At 41.2% G+C, this 21,570-nt stretch overlaps 1 protein-coding gene across 1 annotated transcript in view; it reads left to right on the top strand.

The window, feature by feature from the left end:
- Positions 1–17,479, top strand: part of GLUD1 (glutamate dehydrogenase 1) — a 37,684-nt gene extending 20,205 nt beyond the window's left edge. The window contains exons 6-13 of the mRNA XM_044665766.1: positions 8,011–8,190; positions 9,917–10,054; positions 10,316–10,453; positions 11,076–11,156; positions 11,935–12,058; positions 12,917–13,008; positions 14,911–14,973; positions 15,943–17,479. Of these exons, the coding sequence (XP_044521701.1) occupies positions 8,011–8,190; positions 9,917–10,054; positions 10,316–10,453; positions 11,076–11,156; positions 11,935–12,058; positions 12,917–13,008; positions 14,911–14,973; positions 15,943–16,062 (936 nt within the window). The 3' untranslated portion in view covers positions 16,063–17,479. The remainder of the gene's footprint in view (positions 1–8,010; positions 8,191–9,916; positions 10,055–10,315; positions 10,454–11,075; positions 11,157–11,934; positions 12,059–12,916; positions 13,009–14,910; positions 14,974–15,942) is intronic.
- Positions 17,480–21,570: the final 4,091 nt, after the last annotated feature.

The raw sequence follows: 21,570 nt of genomic DNA, 5'->3' as shown, positions 1-21,570 counted from the left end.
CAGAGGCCCTCCTGGGGGCTGCCTCTGACATCTCCCTGTCTCCCCAGGGTCTCATGGGCTTCATAAACCCCTGGGCTGCTTTGTGAGGCTGAAGTCATCATTGGTGATAGGTTCATAGGCAGCCTACTAATGTTTATTTTGCTCACTGGGTCATCTACAATTTCAGGTTTTTCTTTTTTTTTTTTTAAACCCTTCCCTTCCCTCTTAGAGTAAATATTGTGTATTGGTTCTAAGGCAGTAAGAGTGGTAAAAGGGCTAGGCAATGGGAATTAAATGACTTGCCCAGGGTCACACAGCTAGGAAGAATCTGAGGCCAGATTTGAACGTAAGACCTTTAGTCTCCAGGCCTGGCTTTCAATCCCCTGAGCTACCTAGCTGCCCCCAATTTCAGTTTTTCAAAGCATTTTTCTCCCATCTGCTGTTATACAACATTACTGGGAGAATTTTTTTTTAAATTTTTTCTGTGACTTTTTTGGTATAAGGTAGTCCCACTGGTACCTAATGGTCTGAGAGTTAAGTCGGACACTAAGAAATTTCCCTAGTTTACCTGACCAAAATGGGTTGTAAGTGGGGCTTGACCCTTCACCCCAGATCTCTGAGCCAAGTTCTTCTTGCCCTATATTATACTGCCTGCCCCCTCTGGTAGCATCAGAAATATGGGGCTTTGGGTCAGAAAACAGGTAGAGATGGTCAGAAGTACCATCTGCTATCCCTAGGTCAGTCCGGCATTTGCTGTCTTTATTTTGTTTAATTCTGGTTGTGGTTCGTCCTCACTCCCTGTCCAAGATACACATGCATGTGAACTCATTCAACAGACTGCCCATCCAGTTCAATATTACAGTCTAGAGTAGTGACTAGGGCAAACTATAGCCCATGGGGCCAGATGTGGTCCCCTGAAATGTTCTATCCAGCTCAACATTATTCCTAATCTTATGAATACAATGAGTAGGATACAATACAATGAAACTTCAAAAGAGCTGCCTTAGAAACAGACTGACAGATGAGCATTTCCTTTCCTTTGGCCCCTTCTTTAAAAAGTTTGCCCATCACTGGTCTAGACCAACTCTTCATCCATTTGGCTTTCCTTTGTAGGTACTGACACTGATCTCTTGGGTGCCATGATTGTCTTTGAGGAGGCCCCATTGAATTCTAGGTCTAACTGGGCATCGTCCCTTGAGCCAAGGTGTGCTTGATAAATACATGTTGCCTACATACTTACTTTACTGCAGGATAATAACTGTGCTTCTAAAGGACATTATCTAGAGGAATCCTTCTTCCACCTGAATTATTCCATGACTATAAAATACCTTTAGACAAGCTGTATATCAAACCTTTCAATGTTGCTTAACAGTTTTCTCTTGTTGCTTTTTGAGCAAATCCTATATTTCTTTAATATATGCATGAAGGAAGAATGATATTAAGGCAAAGCTTTGTTCTATTGACTTCATTTTGAAGAGAAAGAGGGTGGGGAAAGTAAATTCAATGGCACCCTATATTTTCTACATATTCCACTCATTTCTAAGATGTTAAAGAAATGAAAAAGCAAGGATAATGAATAATTATTGATTTCTTAAGTCACCTCCTTTTTAGATTACTGTACATGATTTTTTTTTTTTTTGCTTTAGTATCTTCTTTGCAATCTTGAATATTAATCCGTTGATTCCTTAAGAATTATTACCTCCAGCACCAGGTCTGATTCAATCCATTCTTCCTGGCTTGTCATTTCTATCTTTTATAATTCCATCTGGTGCTAAGGTCTAAAAGTGGCAGCTCTACTACCACTGATAATAGATCACTGGAGAAATGCTGTCAGATCTGTTCCATTTTGTGTCTCTTTGTTGACCTTCTGGTTTCAGTTATAGATGTGCTTGGAGGAATCTGGTTAAGGTAGGTTTCACAGCAAACTCAGTGCAGACTGATTTGGCAGACAGAATGGCAGAGCCACTCTCTTCCATGATTTTACAAATAATTTTGTTTGTATATCATTTTTATTTTGCCTACCAGGTCTTCCTGTTTAGCAAAGAGATCAAGTGTTTTATTGAGTTTCTGGGTGCTTTTGTTGTGACTGCTTTAAGAAATGGTGATAATTAAACTCAGTGACTTTGCCCTTTTATTGACCATTTTTGAACATCAGTCAAGTCATGATGGTTATAATTGTCATTTTTTTTGTTGATTTTGACTGCTATGATTTCTAAATGACTCCCATTTCTCCCATTAACTTGTCATTTCCTAATTAAGTCAGTATCTTTTTTTTTTGTCAAGTCCTATGTATGCTTTATGACATTTCTTTAAGAAATGTTCATGTTATGCAGGTTTAAATCTGCAAACTTTTAGTCTCATTTCTGGACCAGTTTTCCAAATTTTTTTCACAATTTCCTTCCTTCCTGTCCTCCAACAATACCGTCTACCTGCACTTTGTTGCAAGGCCTACAGTATACTGCAATGAAGGCAGCAAGAGAGAAGATGTATTTGAGGAACAGTGAGAGTCACTGACTGTCTGTCTGGAGCATGAGTCATTGGAAACTGTAAGGAAGGCTGGAAGGAGTAGGCTTGGGAAACCTCAAATGTCAGGCTAAGGGATTTATACTTTATGGATTTAAAAGGAGAGGGTTTCAAAAACAGGCCACATTTAGAAGCCTATCATATTAGCCCAGATGTGAATTGCCAAGGGCCAGGATAAAGGCTGGTGGATGCAGAAAACCTGAGAAAACAGCTACACTGTTGATATTCCTCCACTCCCCCCCATCCCCGGCTTTTTTTTCTCCCTGCCCTTCTTAAGGTTGCCCCTTTCTCAGTTGGTCTAGCAAGGGTTCTCATACTCCTTCTTCTCAAATAGCTTTCATGGTATTTGCTGCTACCAGGATGTTGGTATGCTTAGCACATACTGACAACAAAGGAAGGCTTTGGTGCAGTCAGCCAAACATTTTGATACTTGTTAAGCTGAGGTTTTTTTGTTGAAATAACATGAAAAAGAAATTAGGGCCCCAGGCAAGAAGGCTTTAATTTTAATTACTAATTGTCTCTCACAAAGCTAAACCTAGCAGGTGCTCTTGCAGCCCAGCACATAGACAGATAGTGCTGGTAATGGGGTGTCATTGCACACTTGCATCTCTGGCAGTGGTTGGTGATGCTGGCATCTGCACCAGCCTGGCTCCTGCCCTCAGCTACTGCATTTTCAGATTGGCACCACAAGTGATGTGTGCTCTGCACTCTTAAGAGAGGCTTTAATTATTCATGAAAGAAAGCTGTGGGAAAACTAATTCCATAAATCTCTGCTTTTATACAGTCATTTGCCTGTTTGGATTTGCTCTAGAAACAGCTTTCTAAACCACTTCCTGTGCTTTACCACCCACATTGCATTTGGAACTTTGCTGTTAGCAAATAAAAGCATCCTGTTTAGTTACCAAAGGGTGCTGCATTCCCCCAGCCCAAAGGTCTTTTTAAAAGACAACATCCCTGGGATAAGAATTTTAATGGATTTCTTATATGTCTATGTGAACCCCCAAATGCGTGCTCGTGGTGAGCAGAGCTCCGTCCCCACAGGAACATAAGACATGGGACCTCTGTCAAGCCCGAGTCTGGGAGCCGAGAGGGCTTGGTTCTGTCTCACTGCCGCTGTGACCTAAGAGTTTCTTGGTCTGGCTTTCATATAGAGGCTCCCAGTGTAGACTCGGCCTCCTGAGGAGTCCTCTTCCCCTTTGGGACAGCTCCCCAGTGCCTTTTATCCCTACAGAGAGCTGAAATGGGCCTCTCCAGCTTGTGCGGATTGTTCCACCCTCTGCCTTTTGGCTCCAGGCAGAGTCTGCCTGCTCTTCCTCCCCACACGAGAGTCAGCCCGGGCCTTCTTCCTGAATTCCAAGCCCTCACACTGCAGCCATCTCAGCCTATCAAAAACAGAACTAAAGAGCTTTTCCCTAAAAGTTGCCCCAGTCCTTCCTGCGTCCTTATTTCTGGGGATCCCCTCAGGCACCCAGACTTGCCTCCGTTACCCCACAGAGCTTGCCTTTGCAGAGTCTTGTGGCTTCTGCCTCAGCACCAGCTCAGGTATGCCCCTGCTCTGTCCTCCTTCTTGGCCTCTTGCCCTGCTGCCGCCTTCTCACTAGCTCCTGCCACAAGGCTCCTCCCCCTCCATCCTCCAAAGTGCGGCTCTGCCCGAGCCCCTCCTGCTCACGGTGCCCTGCTGGCTCTAGAATCAAATTACTGGACACGAGGACCCTTCAGGCTCTCCGCCTGTCTGTCTACTTTGTGGCTGCCTTTCTGTTCCCCCTTTTTCCCCCATTTCTTCTTTCTTCATTTCTCATGGTAAAGGGCATTTCCCCTTTTCATGAAAGGAGTTTCAGGAGTCGTTGAGCAATGGGCAAATGATTTCAAGGTTTTCTAGAACATTTAATCTGTTGACTTACCTCATTTATTCTTCATGCCTTTCTTCTCACGTGACCCTTCTCCCACATGACTTCCTTTCCACAAATCCTCAAGTTAGACCAAGTGTCATGAGAGTATCTCCTTATTGCTACAGGCACTAGTGAATGCGAAAGCATTCTGAAAATGTCAGAAGTGCCACCCAAGGGCAAAGCGCCAGTATTTGTTATAGCCTGCTCTAAAAAGATCTTATCTTTAAAAATCCCTCCAAAGTTTCGTATCTGGAAATCCTGTGGGCAGGTCCTGCCAACCCTCTGCAAACAGAACAGCCATCTACCATTGCTATGAGGAAGAAGTCATGTCCTCATCTGGGGTGAAGAGGAAATCCCGCTTTCCTTTCAGATTGGCTCTGGATGGCTGCCAAGTTCAAGGAACAAGCTGCAGAGATTAGTAGTGCTGAGGAGCTCAAGCTTGAATGATCTGCTACAGACAAATAAAGGGTTTTCCTGTATCTTACATTTAATGTGAAATGTTAGTAACCTTACTCCGATAGAAGAGTGAAAGAAGAGTGAATTAGTACTCTAGTATAACGAATCAGATATTGCCCATACATAGCAGCCTTGTTTTTTTAGTTGGGGTTGAAGCATCCAGTTAGAGTATTTATTGAGCTCCCTAAGAGAGGTTCTAAAGAACACCTCCACCAGGACCTGTCGGCCTGGAGAGAAGACATAGCTAGAATAGGTTTTGTGCCTTTGGTATTTTTGTGGCTCCATGTATAGAATAAGACATGCATATGTGACCGTTGGACAGAGTGTTATGGGAATGGGATGAAAGGGCAAGATCCTGCCCTAGCTTAGTGAGATAGTTTAATAGGCTTCCTAAATCCTTAGGGAATGCCCCAATGAATTAGGCTGGATTCACACCTGAAAGGCACTGAGCCCATAGCATAATTGATTAGCTGAGCAATAAGGTTTTTAGCCTTTTGAGTAACAGAGTTGTTACCTCCATACAGATATTGCTGAGTTTCTTCCTTGAAAGAACAAAAACAGCCAGAAATGGGATGAGATGAGCTCATGAAATCCCCTTGTTACAAGTGATAATTATTTAGCTCTGTCTTTAGATGGTGTGGCTGCTTCCTCTGGCTTGTTTTGGAAGCTGAAGTTGATAAATGGACCATTTCTACCCCTGCTCCTCGAGGAGAAGCCAAAGAGCCGGCCTTGGTTCTCCTGCTTTTTGTCTCAGTAGCTAGAGGATTGCCAGAAGTTATCCTATATCCATATCGATAATTCAAGGATATGTTTTAAAGTAACTTCTTGAAAGTTCCCCCTAAAGGACCTTTGTTTTTAATGACTTTCTAGTGAAGTGTGACATGCTCTAAAGGCTGTCAGAGTATCTAGGCCCCATGACATTGCAGGGGACAAGAGCTTACTCATATGCCTAACATCCTGGGCATAGAGCAGCTCAGCCTGCACCTGTCACTTTAAATGAAAAGAGGAAAGATGTTGAAACCTGGAACTTCCTTGAACAACTTCTCTTCCCACCCTCCCTGCCTTCTAATAGCTGCAAAAGTCATGCCAAGAAAAAGCCTTTCTGAATGAACAAAATATTAAGTGTTAGGCTACATCTTCCACAAGTAGAACTGCTTCATTTGGGTACTTACCTAAGTGGACGTCCCTGGGAGTGCTCTGACTCTGCTATGTTTAGTACACTGACATTGGACCCATTATCTCTCCTTTTTCTAGGACTCGAGTCCTCATCTCTCATCAGCCTCTGCCCTTAGCTAGAGATTTCAGTTGATGTTTCCCCCAATGCTCTGGCTTTCCAGTTCCTCAGACTCCTCAATGCTGAATTGCTCCCACTGTCTCCTTCCTCTATCTCTGCTCACATTGCCACTAAACAGAACTAGAGAATATCACCAAGCCATGCTGATGGGGCCAAATACAAGTTTCTAGAGCCTAATCTCATGTGTATATACATTCATGCTAATAAATAGGCTTTTCACTCCTCCCTCTTTGCTGCACAGCCCACAGGGTCACGCTGCCCCTGCCTCTCCCCTCTTAGCAGACAGTGTTGATTTCTACTTGGCTGAGAAAATAGTCTGTTTACCATGAGCTCCTGCTTCTCCTTTTTCTTCATCTCAGACCCCCTTAACTATGTGTCCTATTCTTTCTTCCTCCAGCCTCTGAAGAGGGGGACCCTTTCCCTGGCCAAGGCCAACTCTTCTACTCATCTGCAGTGCCATGTTGTCTGGCAGACATCCCTCCACTCAGCCCTTCTCCTGCCTCTGATCATTTGGTCACTGCAGCCTGGCAGGCTCACCAGCTCCTGCCCATCCTGGGGCTTCTCCCTTAGCTCTGCCTCAAGCTCCTTTGGCCTGTCCTCCCTCCCTTTCTGGCTCCTTTCATTCCTCCTTCTAGCTCTCCTGATGAACTGAGCCTGCTTTGTCCATCATCACCATATCCCATATGACCTTTTCTCCAAACCACTATCTTCGACGTCTCTGGCATTTGGTGTTGTTGTCCACCCTGTCCTTTGGGCGCTTTCTCCTTACTGGGTCACCCTTGCATGCTCTGTCATTGCGGGGTGCTCCACAGTTCTCGTGAGGCCTTTGTCTTTTTGTTTCTCCACTCTTTCAGTGACCTCCACCTGCCCAAGCTGTAGTCCCACAGCACTTTCTAGTGGTGATGTCGGAGGATATCCCGAGGCATCCCAAATGCATTCCATTCAGACTGAGCTTTGTGTCTCAGCTCCCCGTTCCCCCAGAGCCGCCTCTTTATTCTGAGGTTATGTCTGCCTTCTTTTTGCTGACAAAAGCCACTCCCTTCACCTAGGCTCTCCTCACCTCTGGCCTGGCCTGTTTTAATGGCCTTGCGATGGCTCTCCTTGCTTATCTCTGCTTTCTACAGTCCATCCTCCACACACCTGCCAAAGGGATCTTCCTGATGTTCTCAACTGACCTGTCATTCCTCTGCTCTGTATGTTAATTTCACTCTGTCTCGTTAAGAGTAGGATTTCTATGATAGAGGGAGTTACTTAATCTCACTCTTTCATTTTAAGAGACAGTAACAGACTGAAAACCCTCTGTCTCTTTTAAGAGACCAACTATATATTTAAAAAAAAGGTCAGTTAAGGACTACATTCTCTGGCTTTGGGCGGAGCAGGGGCTGTGTCAGTGTCTCTGTCAAGACGATCTGACAGTTTGGTTTCAGAGATGGGTTTAAGAAGGTTGGAGAAGATAAAGGCTTAATTTAATTTAATCATAGAGAGTGTAGGTTAGTTAGGTCTGTTTTGTCAGGCAAGAAGATCCTTAGATTTAGGGTTTCTTAGAGATTTTAGCATAGGGTTTAGATTTTTAGGCATAGTTATACGATATAAGAGATATATTCTCCTGTTTCCTACCTCCTATTTCCTATATCTACCTCTCCTCTGAATAAATAAGTAGAGGTGGTTTACCAAACTGTTCTCCAGATGTTTATCACAATATTATTAACCCCTCACAGCATTCATGTTGTCTTCTTCTGGGAGAATATAAACTCCTTAAATGTAAGAACTATTTCATTTGTCTTTGTATCCCCACCACTTGGGTGCCTAGATGCTTAATAAGTGTTCCTTGATTGTTATAATTTCCATTAAAACTTAATTTTCTCATAGGATATTAATGCACATGCCTGTGTCACTGGGAAACCCATCAGTCAAGGTGGTATCCATGGGCGTATCTCAGCCACTGGTCGCGGTGTCTTCCATGGAATTGAAAACTTCATCAATGAAGCTTCTTACATGGGCCTTTTGGGAATGACACCAGGATTTGGAGATAAAACATTTGTTGTTCAGGTAATTGTTTTTCTTTCTCTTAAATTAGAGAAATAAACATAGCTTCATATGCCTATAAAGCTTTTTTTATTTGTTTAATTATATTGATTATATATAATTAATATAATTTGTGATATATTATATACATAATATTACATTATATATGTGATAGTTAAACATATTCCCATAAATAAATATGAGAAATATTTGTTTCAAAATGTTTTTAGAAATAGTAATCCAAAGAAGATAGTATAACAGCTTTGCTATGTAAAACAAAACAATTGGGATTGGAAAGAGAAGTATTTTTGATGTAATATGATATTTATAAAGCCAGTGATTCTAATACTAGATGAAACCTCGTATAATGCTCACTATATATATTTTGATATGAATTGAGGAACCTAGTCCCTTCACTGGTAAGGACTGGTTTAGATGTCTTGCTATTTGTGAAATGTTCCCAGTCTCCTGTTCCCAGTAATTTAACCTAAAATGTATCCAGAAATAACAGGCACCTTATTTAAGCAAGAATCTAAAAAGTTCACTAAACAACAAGATTGAACAAATAAAAAATAATTATTTATTAAAATAGTGATAAATCTCTAATAGTATTTGTATTGGAGCATCAGAGGCATAATCATAACTATTGTTACCCTTTTATTCAGCCAGGAAATAATTATTATATCTGGAATGAGGATCAAAGCACCTAATAATTATACATTGTCCTCTTGGTTATATAATAAGCAGAAAAACATGCACCACATACTGTTCCTAGTTAGAAGCAGCATGCATTATTAACTTGATTATCTGGAATGAATACCAGAGTCATTACTGCTCTGGAGGGATCTCACTCAAACTGCACCCTCAGAAGGGTTTCAGATCTCTTCACAGGGGTGCCCAGCCTAGCAGGGAGTACATGTTCCATAAAATATGGCATTTTTAATCACTTGTGTTTAAAATTTGGGGCAAGGATGATTTTAGTCTTCCCTTCTTTCCCCTCTCCAATTTTATGTATGTATGCATATACATATGTACGTGTACATATGCACATATTTTTAAAACAAAAAACATAGATTTTGCTTACAGCTTACTTTACAAAGTCATGAGAAAGACTTGTTCCTTTTCTTTACCTGTAAGTCACCTAAATTTGACACTTACTAGCTGTGTGACAGAGGACAAATCATCCAGTGTCTTTGAATCTATTTCTTCATCTCTACAATGGGGAGAATATCTGTAATACTTGTGAAGTGGCTATGAGGATCCACCAAGCTGAAATCCTTGTTATTTGTGGGAACAGTGTTGGATTTGCAATGAGGAGACCTGAGCTGGAATTCTGGCTCTTAATGCACATGTGTATGACCTTGAGCCAGTCCTTTTACCTTGTCTTCTTAGCGGTAAAATGAGGGAGTGAGACTATATGCTCTGATGGTGTCATTTTATCACAAGCCAAAAGAAAGGGCCTACAGCCTCACTTGTCCTATGCAGAGGCTGTCACCAATGAGCAGATTTTCTTTTTGATAGGAGCCAAGTCCTGGGCTGTAGTAGCTATAGGCAGAGGCAGGAATGCTTCCAGAAGAACTCTTATCCCAAGAAGCTATCAGGCTGTCACTAGTTTTCCCCATGATGTTCTGGGACCAAAAGCTGCGGTCACCTCTCGGCTGAGCCCTGGGTGGGCGGCAGGATGGCTTCTTCCCTTGTCTTGAGGCTGTGCGTCTGTATGTGGGTGTCATGAGCTGTTCTTTCCTTACAGGGATTTGGTAATGTCGGCCTTCACTCAATGAGATATTTACATCGTTTTGGTGCTAAATGTGTTGGTGTTGGTGAGATCGATGGCAGCATCTGGAATTCAGATGGCATTGACCCGAAGGAGCTAGAAGATTATAAATTGGTATGTCTCCCTTGGGAATGAATATCAAGTCTCTGAAAGATTGTTCTGTCTCCATGTAAATTTGCAATGGTTACATTGACAGGAATTAGTTTTACTTATAATGCCCATTATAGGTGTTTACTGCTTATAAAGAAAAACTCAAACATTTATTGTTTCATGTAGAAGTACTCTTCTTTTATGGGGGATGGATAGTGGTCTTTTCAGTTAATTATGGTATGGTAGAATTCTAATGCAGCCGGTTATTCTGTCTTTCAACAACAGCAACATGGATCAATTGTTGGCTTCCCCAAGGCAAAGCCCTATGAAGGAAGTATTTTGGAAGCAGATTGTGACATACTTATCCCTGCTGCTGGTGAGAAACAGTTGACGAAGTCTAATGCTTCCAGAATCAAAGCAAAGGTGAGACCATCCACAGAAAGTTTTGATTGTGTGCACCCCCAACCCCCACTCCACCCATCTTTGCCGCAGTAGGGAGGTAGAGGTGTGGAATACTTCATTCTGCTCTCAGGTTTTTGTGATGTCTAATTCATTTTGTCCCTTTTTTATTCTTTGCTTTAAACAATAACTGGATTGGCACAAGAAGGGGCACATTTTTTTAAGTTGATGTTATAAAACCAAATGATTAGACTTTAGAATTTTTTTAAAGAAAGGAAATCTCATACTAGCATTCTACTCCCTCTACTTCTGCCTCCCCCTCCCTCAAAAAAGAAATATTCTATTAGATATTATCAAGTCAACATGGACTAAAATTTTTAATGGCTTCATGAAAGATTACATATGGATTTTTTCCAAAATTAAAACATTGTATAAATGACCATCTTAATACTTTATGATGAAGGGCCTCTTCTTTGAAAGAGAATATTGAAGGGGACCTTGCAAAAAGCAACCTGAAAGATATACCTTTGAAAAAGTATCATATGACTGTAGCCATTTAAAAGAATATAGTAGGAGCTAAATACATTTCTCTTTCATTGGTACAATGTAATTTGTATGACATTTGGCTCGTGGTTCTCCTTTTTAGATCATTGCTGAAGGTGCCAATGGACCCACAACCCCAGAGGCTGACAAGATTTTCCTGGAGAAGAATATTCTGGTTGTGCCTGTAAGTTGTTGTTATCATTGTTTTTAATAGATTTAGCAGCTTTTATAAGTAGAGGGACTGCCTTGTCTTTAAAGAACAGAAGGAGAATTCTCCAAAAGTTGGCATGATTAACACCTACTTTTAATTCTTAAAACTCAATAACAGTGTCCAGATATATTTCAGACTAGTTCAAATCCTTTTAAGTAGTAGGAGATACAGAACTCCAATAATTTAATATCTCAAATACTTGATAACAATTTTGTTCTCAAGTTTTTGTAGTTGAAATATAAGAATGTTAGAAAAAATTCTTGGCCCATACAAAGCTCTTTGAATTTTCTACACTCCAGATTTCTAACTTAGGTTATTAGAAATTGGCATGGATTGTCAAGGTAGTTATCTTTCCTCTCAGTTTCTTCATTCATAAAATGAAGAAGTTAGGGGACTTAGGTAGATTATCACCGCAGCCCAAGTACCATCTAATGGAATCAAGTTGCCTACATGCTTAGAACCAGGATCCGAGAAGTCCTTTTAAATCTGTTGATTCTCTTGTGGAGAAGGAAGCTATTTTCTATACCCAATATTTCAGTGGGAACTAATGGTACCAGATACAAGGCTAGAAAACATCTACACTTCCCAATTAGAGGAGAAAGGCTCCATTAGCAGAATTTCTCTAACAATCCTAACATTCTCTCTTGTATTTTTTTTACTGAAACTCTGCCGAACCTTTCTCCTCTAATCAGTATGTGTTCTACACACAGACGGATCATTGATGTTTCACCATTTGTGTTTTTGTGCCTAGGATCTCTACTTGAATGCTGGAGGTGTGACAGTGTCTTACTTTGAGTGGCTGAAAAATCTCAACCATGTCAGCTATGGCCGTCTGACATTCAAATACGAAAGGGATTCTAACTACCACCTGCTCAGTAAGTGTTGAGGGCCAGTCAGGGCCATTAAAATCTTATTCTTCAGAACACAAATTGAGACTGTCTTTAAAAGTTTTTCACATTTATTTTTCATAAGGCTAGAGAAAAAATTAGTTTGAGAAAATAAAATGAAAGAGTTTACTCTTGATGTGAACCAGTATGGAGGAAGCCTGGATAGATGATATGAGATACATGGTTTTATTCCTCTGTGCCAGAGCACTGCCTGTGGGACATCTGGCACCTAGCTGTGTTTAAAGGTCACTGCCTACAGGGTTTGGGAAAAATGACACCAGCTGTTCTTGGAACAAAACTGGGCTGCTGGCTTCATCCTCTCCTCATTTTTAGGCAATGCTTTTAGCCAAGGGCCTTTGAAGTTCTGAAAAGACCAAACTTTAGAGCTAATTATGGAGAAGTCTCAATCGGCTGAAGTAAGACAAGATCTCCACTTAAACTGAGTACATCTTCAATGTAGAGTTATGTTGACCCTGACAGTGGTTCTAAAAATAGCTGTCACTTTGTCAAATTTGAAGTTTGGGTAAATAATTTTTTTACCTGTTTCCACTGATTCTTTTTTATTTGATATATTCATTTTAACAAACTATGCTTGCTAAGATACCCTTGGTGTTTTGGGTATTATGGAAATAAAACAATAATCTAAGTTCATATTTTAATAGAAACTTTGATAAAATGTTAAATCTCCTTTCTAAGGCAGCATTAAATGGGATAGCTATAAAACAGAAAATAATCATCATATGTTTAAAAACTTTGCATTTCCACATTTTAAATTATGACATTGATCACTTTGCTCCCAGTTCTCTATATTCTTATTTCTCCTTGATTTCCATTTTTTCCTCCCAGTGTCTGTTCAAGAAAGTTTAGAAAGAAAGTTTGGCAAGCATGGTGGTGCTATCCCAGTTGTACCTACAGCGGAATTCCAAGACAGGATATCAGTAAGTAATTGTAGCAGGATCATCTTTTTTTGCATTGATTATTCTTGGTACTGAGGCCTAGTGGCCTGGAATTGATTTGAAGCTTTACATTCTAGATTAATTAAGATGATAATAGCTTTAATATGCTTAAATGTACCCACTACCTGAATATATTCTAAATGTGGAGTGGACCCTCTAGTCCCACATATCTGATACGAGTTTTTAAAAGAAATTAGTGGTGCTTATTTTGCATCTTAATGGGATTACAAATGATGTTTGTACAAACAAAATATGTTCCACATTTAACTTTTCAAGATGAAAAGATAATATCTCCTTTTGTTGTATTAACTTAATACTTATAGTATTTGCCACATGTGTTATAGGGATGGCACCTAGAACTGTGATCTCATTGGTGTAGTATAGTAAACTCTTCATGAGGGAACTCCCACCACCTGTGCTGGTTGGCACCTTTTTTGCCCCTTCTCGTCTTAGAGCTGCCTAGTACATTGAAGTTAAGTGACTCAGCCCGGGTCACACAGTCAGTGGTATCTGTGCCAGGACTGAGCTCTTCCAGCTTCCTAGGCCAGATCCATCAGCTCTTCCACATGGCCTCTTTATTGCATGTGCCAATGACTGAAATAAAAAACATTTCCTTTATGCAAGAGTCTAGTTGAAAGTCCCTATGGCAGAAAGCCCAGGTGTATACTATTAAAACTGAGAAATCAAAAGGGCCATTTAATCTTAGTTTATTTTTCTCAAATGAATATGGACAAACTTTTTCATCTTCTATATACTATGAGGTATTAAATTGTCATCAAATTTTTTTAATGGATAAATATTTGTCCATTGGTGATTCAAGATCTAAATAGACAATTTTCCCATCTGCTACTGCCCAAGAATATCTCAGGTGTTTCAGGAGAATAAATAGAGGACTACATCTAATTATAATCATTATAATCTGAGTATAGAGCTCTAAGACCTAGTGCCTTGTCTTGATCAATGTGGTTCTTGAGATGTATCTTTGCAGTGCCTTTAACATCAGGGGTACTAAAGCTAGTCCTTCTCCATTTCAAAAAAATTTGGAGAAAATTCTTCAACTGGAAAGAAATCTATTTATACGATCATAGCAAATCACTTTTCCCCCTCCCCAAGCATTTCAGTCTCCAAAAATGCTTGGATTATTTTCCTTTAAAATCATATAAAATGAACCTAGAGCCTGAGAATAGCCTCTCCTCTACTTAGAGAGGGAAGAGGCAGCGCTGCACCCCAGAACCTGGGGTCTGGAGGCATTGGGACAAGTCCCAGACCACCCCTGGCCAGAAAGTCTGCTTGGGAGCCCCGGTTCTCTCTCCTATGAAATGAGGAGAGCAGGTACCTTTGCTCCATAGCCGTCCTATGGGATCACCGTAAAGATCTGAGGAGGACTGGGAAAATAGCGTCTAAGCCAGTGATGGGCAAACTATTTAAAGAGGGGCCCAAAGGAAAGGAAATGCTCATCTGTCAGTCTGTTTCTAAGGCAACTCTTTTGAAGTTTATTGTACTGTATTCTACTCATTGTATTCGTCAGATTAGGAATAATGTCGCCTGGCCAGATAGAACATTTCAGGAGGCTGTAGTTTGCCCATTACTGGTTTAGAGAGTTGTAGCGAAGGCCTTAAAGCATGAGGAACCTTCTCAAAACTTATGAAAATGGCTGAAGAAAAATCGCTGGACTTTTTCAGAAACATTCGTGAGCACCCAGACTTCAGGCATGACTGTTCCCACCTTGTTTTCCCCCCTAAACGTATTCATTGGATTAAAAACATGCTTTAAATTAGGGAGACTCATTCCAGTTCAAGGTGACCGTCGGGTCTTGGCTGGCGGTGGGGAAGCGGAGGAGCTGCAGGAGGCCTGTTTGATTCGCCTTGTTTTCTGCCCTCGCAGGGAGCCTCCGAGAAGGACATCGTGCACTCCGGGCTAGCCTACACGATGGAGCGCTCTGCCCGGGTACGTATGCAGAAGCCGGGCCGCCCGGGCCAGGCGGAGCTCCCAGGGAGCGTTTCTCTTGAGCTTCCGTGGTCTTGGCTTTAGCTGGAGTTACTGGCGGCTTTACAGTATGACACGCGGCCCTGTTTGAAAGTGTGCCCGCAGGCGCTGCCTCGCTCCGGGGTCAGGGCCGCTCAGAGAGAGGCATGGAAGTGGTTCTGTCCCCCAGCTGGGGCCCGCGTGCCTGATCCACGAGGGACGGGCCTCGGCTGGGCAGGGACGACGATGCCGGGGTCCAGGCTGGCCCCAGACCCTGAAGCACAGGGGCTGTCCCACGCTTCTTAGATGGGCCTCAAGGAGCTCATGGGCGAAGAGCAGGCAATGGCACGGCAGCAGGCCCCACGCTACGGGGCGCCAAAGGCCTCTGTGGCTGCCTGTTTCTTTTTTTAGTTTCCTCACTCTTGGCCTGAGAATATCCGAATCAAAATGCATCTTGGGGATGCTTCAAAGTGGTGAAAATGCATGCGGGAACATCTCAGAGTCTAGTGTTCATATTGAGGTAGAACTGAGTTATTTATAGTGTCTACAAACAGGTTAAATCACTTTAATCACTGACTTTTACTTCAGTAAATATAGACTGTTATTCTGTAAAGCTGTGTTGTTGTTGGGCTAATCCGAGTGGAATAGCGACAGGCTAGTGTATGTCATAACTATGTGGGCTTTTTAAGAATAAGTGTTAAAGGGGCAGCTGGGTAGCTCAGTGGATAGAGAGTCAGGCCTAGAGACGGGAGGTCCTGGGTTCAAATCTGGCCTCGGATACTTCCTAGCTGTGTGACCCTGGGCAAGTCACTTGACCCCCATTGCCTACCCTTACCACTCTTCTGGCTTAGAACCAATGCACGGTATTGATTCTAAAATGAAAGGTAAGGATTTATTTTTTTTAAGTGGCAAAGTTGCTTATTTTGACACATTTTCCACTCTCTATTTCAGCAAATTATGCGCACTGCCATGAAGTATAACCTGGGGCTGGACTTAAGAACTGCTGCCTATGTCAATGCAATCGAGAAAATCTTCAAAGTGTACAACGAAGCCGGGGTGACCTTCACCTAGACGAGTGGTCCTCGTGGCGCGCAGAGCATCCTTTCCTCACCGCTTCCTCTTCTGTTCCCTCTTCGAGCCTATCACAAGTTTACACGTAACCACAGAAATACCTTTTCCCTCCTGACTTACTCTAGTGAACGCTTCCCAGCCAGCTTCAGTCCAAATTAGTCTTTAATTTTGTTTAACTCAGACGAGGCATGTGCAGACTCCCGGCTCTAACCGTAGCTGGCGGGCAGCTCGAGGCCCCGGGGGGCAACTTGGCTGCTCAGGCCGCTGCCTCCTCCTCTGGGCTCCTCTCGAGTCAGTCCTGCTGCACCGGCTGAGCGTCCGGTGAGCCGGGCCGTCCGTCAGCTCCCCCCTCTCCTCGGCTCTCTGCACTTTGGGTGAACGCTAGAGCTTGCTTGGAGGCTTGGAAGAGGGCCTTCTTAGGACTCGTGCTTGGTCACTGCTGGAAGAGAGAATGGCCGTCCTGCAGGGAGTTAGAGTGTTACTTTACATCAGCAAAATAGCTCCATTTGACTGTTGCAGAATTAGAGACTGTTTTCTCTCTTAGTCGACTTTTTCCTCCTTTTTTAAGAAAAAAAAAATCCATGCTGCTGTAATAGAATTGCCTTTAATCACTTATCAAACCCAATCTTGACTCAAGCAGTGAGATGCCTATAAATGTGGATGAAAGAAGCTAGTATTTTTATAATCTGAAAAGAACAGTATCATTTATAGTTTATCACCTGTGTATAGTTATCCAACAAAAATTAAAATCCACTTCCTAAGAATAGAAGATTTTCATCTTTATAACTCAACAGCTGAATGGGGCTTGTCTTTCTTTTAACATTTAAAAATATTCTGAACTTTGCTAAATGTAATCCTGGTGTGGTCCAACGGATTTAGTTACCTCTTCATTGTAAAAAAAAATTAGAGGTTTTTTTTGGGGGGAGGGTGCATTTTGCTTTGAGATCTGATCAGATTATTAGATATTATGGTGCCTCATTGAAAAGTGAATTAAAATATGAAGTCTAACCAGAAACAGTTTTGACCTTGTCATTTGGACCCTCTGGTGGCTCTAAATTTTGGTCAATGACTTAGTCTCTGGAAGTCTTTGTATTTTCTCTTTATTTAGAGACCTCACATTCTGAATGTAATGAAGCCTAACAAAGTGGACCTTGACACAAAATTGGATCAAATCTGGTTGTTTTTGTTTTGGATAAGTTTATTTCTTTGGGGTTACTTGGGGAAGGCCTTTTGTCTAGAGTCCCAATGAAGTGCCAGATATTATTTATACAGTGAAAGAATTCTCCATCTCCCCCCTTTTTTAAGAAAAAAAAATCACAGAAATTTCATGTTTTTTTTTCTAATACTTTGTAACTGCATGACTTACTTAACAGGTTGATAAAAGCAGTTATTAAAAAGCTCATCTTTTTCAAACCTACTGTTTCTCTTCTGTGTGTTTTTTAAAATGTCTTCTCTGAATATAGCAATGTAAGTGATATGGATGAATTCTTAACAAAAATATAAATTGCCTAGATTAACAGTAGATGAAATAGAATACTAAAATAATCCCATATCAGAAAAAGAAATTGAACAAGCCAGCAAAGAACTCCCTAAGAAAAAATCCCCAAGACCAGATGGATTCACAAGTGAATTCTATCAAAGCTTCAAAGAACAACTAATTCCAATACTTTACAAACTATTTGACACAATAAGCAAAGAAGGAGTTCTACCAAACTCCTTTTATGACACAAATATGGTACTGATCCCAAAGCCAGATGAAAAACAGAGAAAGAAAACTACAGACCAATCTCCCTATTTGAAGGTATTAAATTTAAAATTAAAGAAATTGAAGGTATTAAAATAGGCAATGAGGAAACTAAGCTATCTTTGCAGATGATATGATAGTCTACTTAAAGAATCCTAAAGAATCAACAAAAAAACCTAGTAGAAATAATCAACAACTTTAGCAAAGTTGCAGGGTACAAAATAAATGCATATAAATCATCAGCATTTCTATGTATTTCCAACACATCGCAGCAAGAAGAGTTAGAAAGAGAAATTCCTAAAATCACCCTAGACAATATAAAATACTTAGGAATCTATCTGCCAAGACAAACACAGGAATTATACAAACACAACTACAAAACACTTTCCACACAATTAAAACTAGATCTAAACAATTGGAAAAACATTGAGTGCTCATAGATAGGAGCTAACATAATAAAAATGACCATCCTACCCAAATTAATTTACCTATTTAGTGCTATACCTATCAAACTACCAAAAAACTTTTTTTACCGAATTAGAAAAAACTATAACAAAGTTCATTTGGAAGAACAAAAGATCAAGAATTTCAAGGGAGATAATAAAAAAAAAATATGAAGGAAGGTGGCTTAGCAGTACCAGATCTTAAACTGTACTATAAAGCAGCAGTCATCAAAACAATATGGTACTGGTTAAGAGACAGAAGAGAGGATCAGTGGAATAAATTAGGGGTAAGTGACCTCAGCAAGACAGTCTTCGATAAACCCAAAGAACCCAGCTTTGGGGACAAAAACCCACTATTTGACAAAAACTGGAAAACAATATGGGAGACATTGGGCCTAGATCAACATCTTACACCCAATACCAAGATAAACTCAGAATGGGTGAATGACTTGAATATAAAGAAGGAAACTATAAGAAAATTAGGTGAGCACAGAATAGTATACTTGTCAGATCTCTGGGAAAGGAAAGATTTTAAAACAAGCAAGAGTTAGAAAAAATTACAAAATGTAAAATAAATAATTTTGACTACATTAAACTAAAAAGTTTTCGTACAGGCAAAACCAATGCTACCAAAATTAGAAGGGAAGCAACAAATTGGGAAAAAATATAACAAAAAACTTAGACAAAGGTCTAATTACTCAAATATTCAAGGGGCTAAATCAATTGTACAAAAAATCAAGCCATCTCCCAATTGATAAATGGTCAAGGGACATGAATAGGCAATTTTCAGATAAAGAAATAAAAACTATCAATAAGCACATGATAAAGTGTTCTAAATATCTAATAATTAGAGAAATGCAAATCAAAACAATTCTGAGGTATCACCTCGCACCCATCAGACTGGCTAAAATGATAGCAGGGGAGAGTAATGAATGTTGGAGGGGATGTGGCAAAATTGGGATATTAATGCACTGCTGGTGGAGTTGTGAATTGATCCAACCATTCTGGATGGCAATTTGGAACTGTGCTTAAAGGGCTTTAAAAGACTATCTGCCTTTTGTTCCAGCCATAGCACTGCTTGGTTTATACCCCAAAGAGATAATAAGGAAAAAGACATGTACAAAAATATTTATAGCTGCGCTCTTCGTGGTGGCAAAAAATTGGAAAACGAGAGAATGTCCTTCCATTGGGGAATGACTGAACAAATTGTGGTATCAGTTAGTGATGGAATACTATTGTGCTCAAAGGAATAATGAACTGGAGGAATTCCATGTGAACTGGAATGACCTCCAGGAACTGATGCAGAGTGAAAGGAGCAGAGCCAGGAGAACACTGTACACAGAGATGGATACACTGTGGTACAATCAAACATAAAGGACTTCTCTACTAGCAGCAATGTAAGGATCCAGAGCAAGGCTAAGGGACTTATGAGAAAGAAAACCAGCCACATTCAGAGGAAGAACTGTGGGAGGAGAAACACAAAAGAAAAACAACTGCTTGAACACATGGGCTGATGAGGATATTATTGGGGATGTAGACACTAAACGATAACTCTAGTCCAATTATCAATAATATGAAATTAGGCCTTGATCAATGATACATGTAAAACCCAGTGGAATTGTGCATCGGCTAATGGGGGTTAGGCGGGTTTGGGGGAGAGAGAAAGAACATGAAATATTTAATTATGGGAAAAATATTAAAAATAAAAATTTTAAAAATTTTAAAAATAAAATGTCTTCTCTGATATGTTAAGATAATACATTTTCACCCTGAGGCCCTACCTGGAATGGTGTTCTTATGAGGAGGCCCAGCCTCACTGCCTACTTCCACACTAGCTGCTTCCTGACCCCATTTCCCCCAACCCCCTCAATAACCTCCCTGAACTCATTCCTCACTGAGTACACAGTTCACCCTATCTTTGCCCCATCCCCCAACAGTCCTGAAACCCTGGCTCTTATGCTGTTCCCCATGCCCACCTCTGGAATTCCCATCTGTGCCTTCTCCCACCCTAAAGGCTTGATTTTCCCCCGACGAGCTCCTCATCCTCCAGGCTTCCTTCTGTGGGGCAGTATCCCTCATTAAAGCATCTTTTCATCAGGAGCGGGACCGGTACACTGCCAGAAAAGAAAAGCCCATTTATTTGACATGCATTCACAGACACCAGACTCCCTGCGGCTGACCCAAGTTTTCTGCCCTGCTTCCAGTCTCTGAGAGGCCAGGGGTCCAGGCTTCCCATCTTGCTTTCACTAGGTCCTCCTTTCACTCAGTAATCAACCTGTGCACATCTCCCAATCAACATTCTGGTGTCTATTACTTGCTGAGCGCTAGGACACTCTTACCTTCATCAGTGCCTAGAGAGCTGCCCTTCTCTCCTGCCCTCATCATGGGGACTTCAGCCCTGTTTAGACTCTCTCAATGTACCCATTTTCCATGACCTCCTCTACCCCACCTCAGCCTCACACCATGATAGTCATCCCTTCACTCTTACCATCACTCATAAACATTTTACTTCCATTTTCATGAACTCTGAGATTCCTTCATCAGATTTTTAAAAAACCATTTCCTTCCATCTTTCCCTCTGCCTTATGGCCCCAAACTCTGTTCTTTGTCCCCATTGTGACTCCAATTCCTTGACCCCTCAGTTTTCTCTTGGGCCATCACTCTTGCACCAGCCATGCTCTCTCATTCCTTTCCCATCTTGAACCATTAGTGAAACAGTTAAAACTGTCCACTGTCCACTTTTGAGTCACTGGACACCATGTCCTATCAAAGATCTAGTGAGCCCAGTCCTTGGATGATTCCCACCACCTGCTACTTGACTCCTCATATGCTCCATAAAGAAACTTGAAGAAAATCACAAAACTGCGATGACTGGGTGGACTAGAAACTTATGTCAGGTCATGTCCATTAAACCTCCATTACAGCAAAGCAATATTTGGCTCTTCTCCCTCCATCCTTATGCCCCATCTCTCAGATGCTTTCATCACCTCCATGCTTGGCTCTTGCTAAGGCAAATCCCCTGGATATATCCATCTTTCAGACCAGATTGCCCCTTCTGTCTGCTCCCATTTCTGGCTTATCTTCCGTTTCTTCCTGTCTGAGGCTCCCAGGTTGGCTCCCTGCTACTGACAACTATGCCTGTGTCTTCCTCATCCTCTTTGGATCCATCCAACCCTTCTCGCCATCTTCCCTTTCATGGCTAAACTCCTTGAGAAGACTGCACTTCTTTTTCTATCAGGCTTCTTTATCATTTACTCATTCCAGGAAACTCTTTCCAAAGTGAATAATTTAAATGACAAATGGAATGACCTTTTCTAAACC

This window comes from Gracilinanus agilis, chromosome 2 (genome assembly GCF_016433145.1).
Source record: "Gracilinanus agilis isolate LMUSP501 chromosome 2, AgileGrace, whole genome shotgun sequence".
Taxonomy (NCBI): domain Eukaryota; kingdom Metazoa; phylum Chordata; class Mammalia; order Didelphimorphia; family Didelphidae; genus Gracilinanus; species Gracilinanus agilis.
The sequence above is the reverse complement of the archived record's forward strand: the minus strand, read 5'-3'. Positions and strand labels throughout refer to the sequence as shown.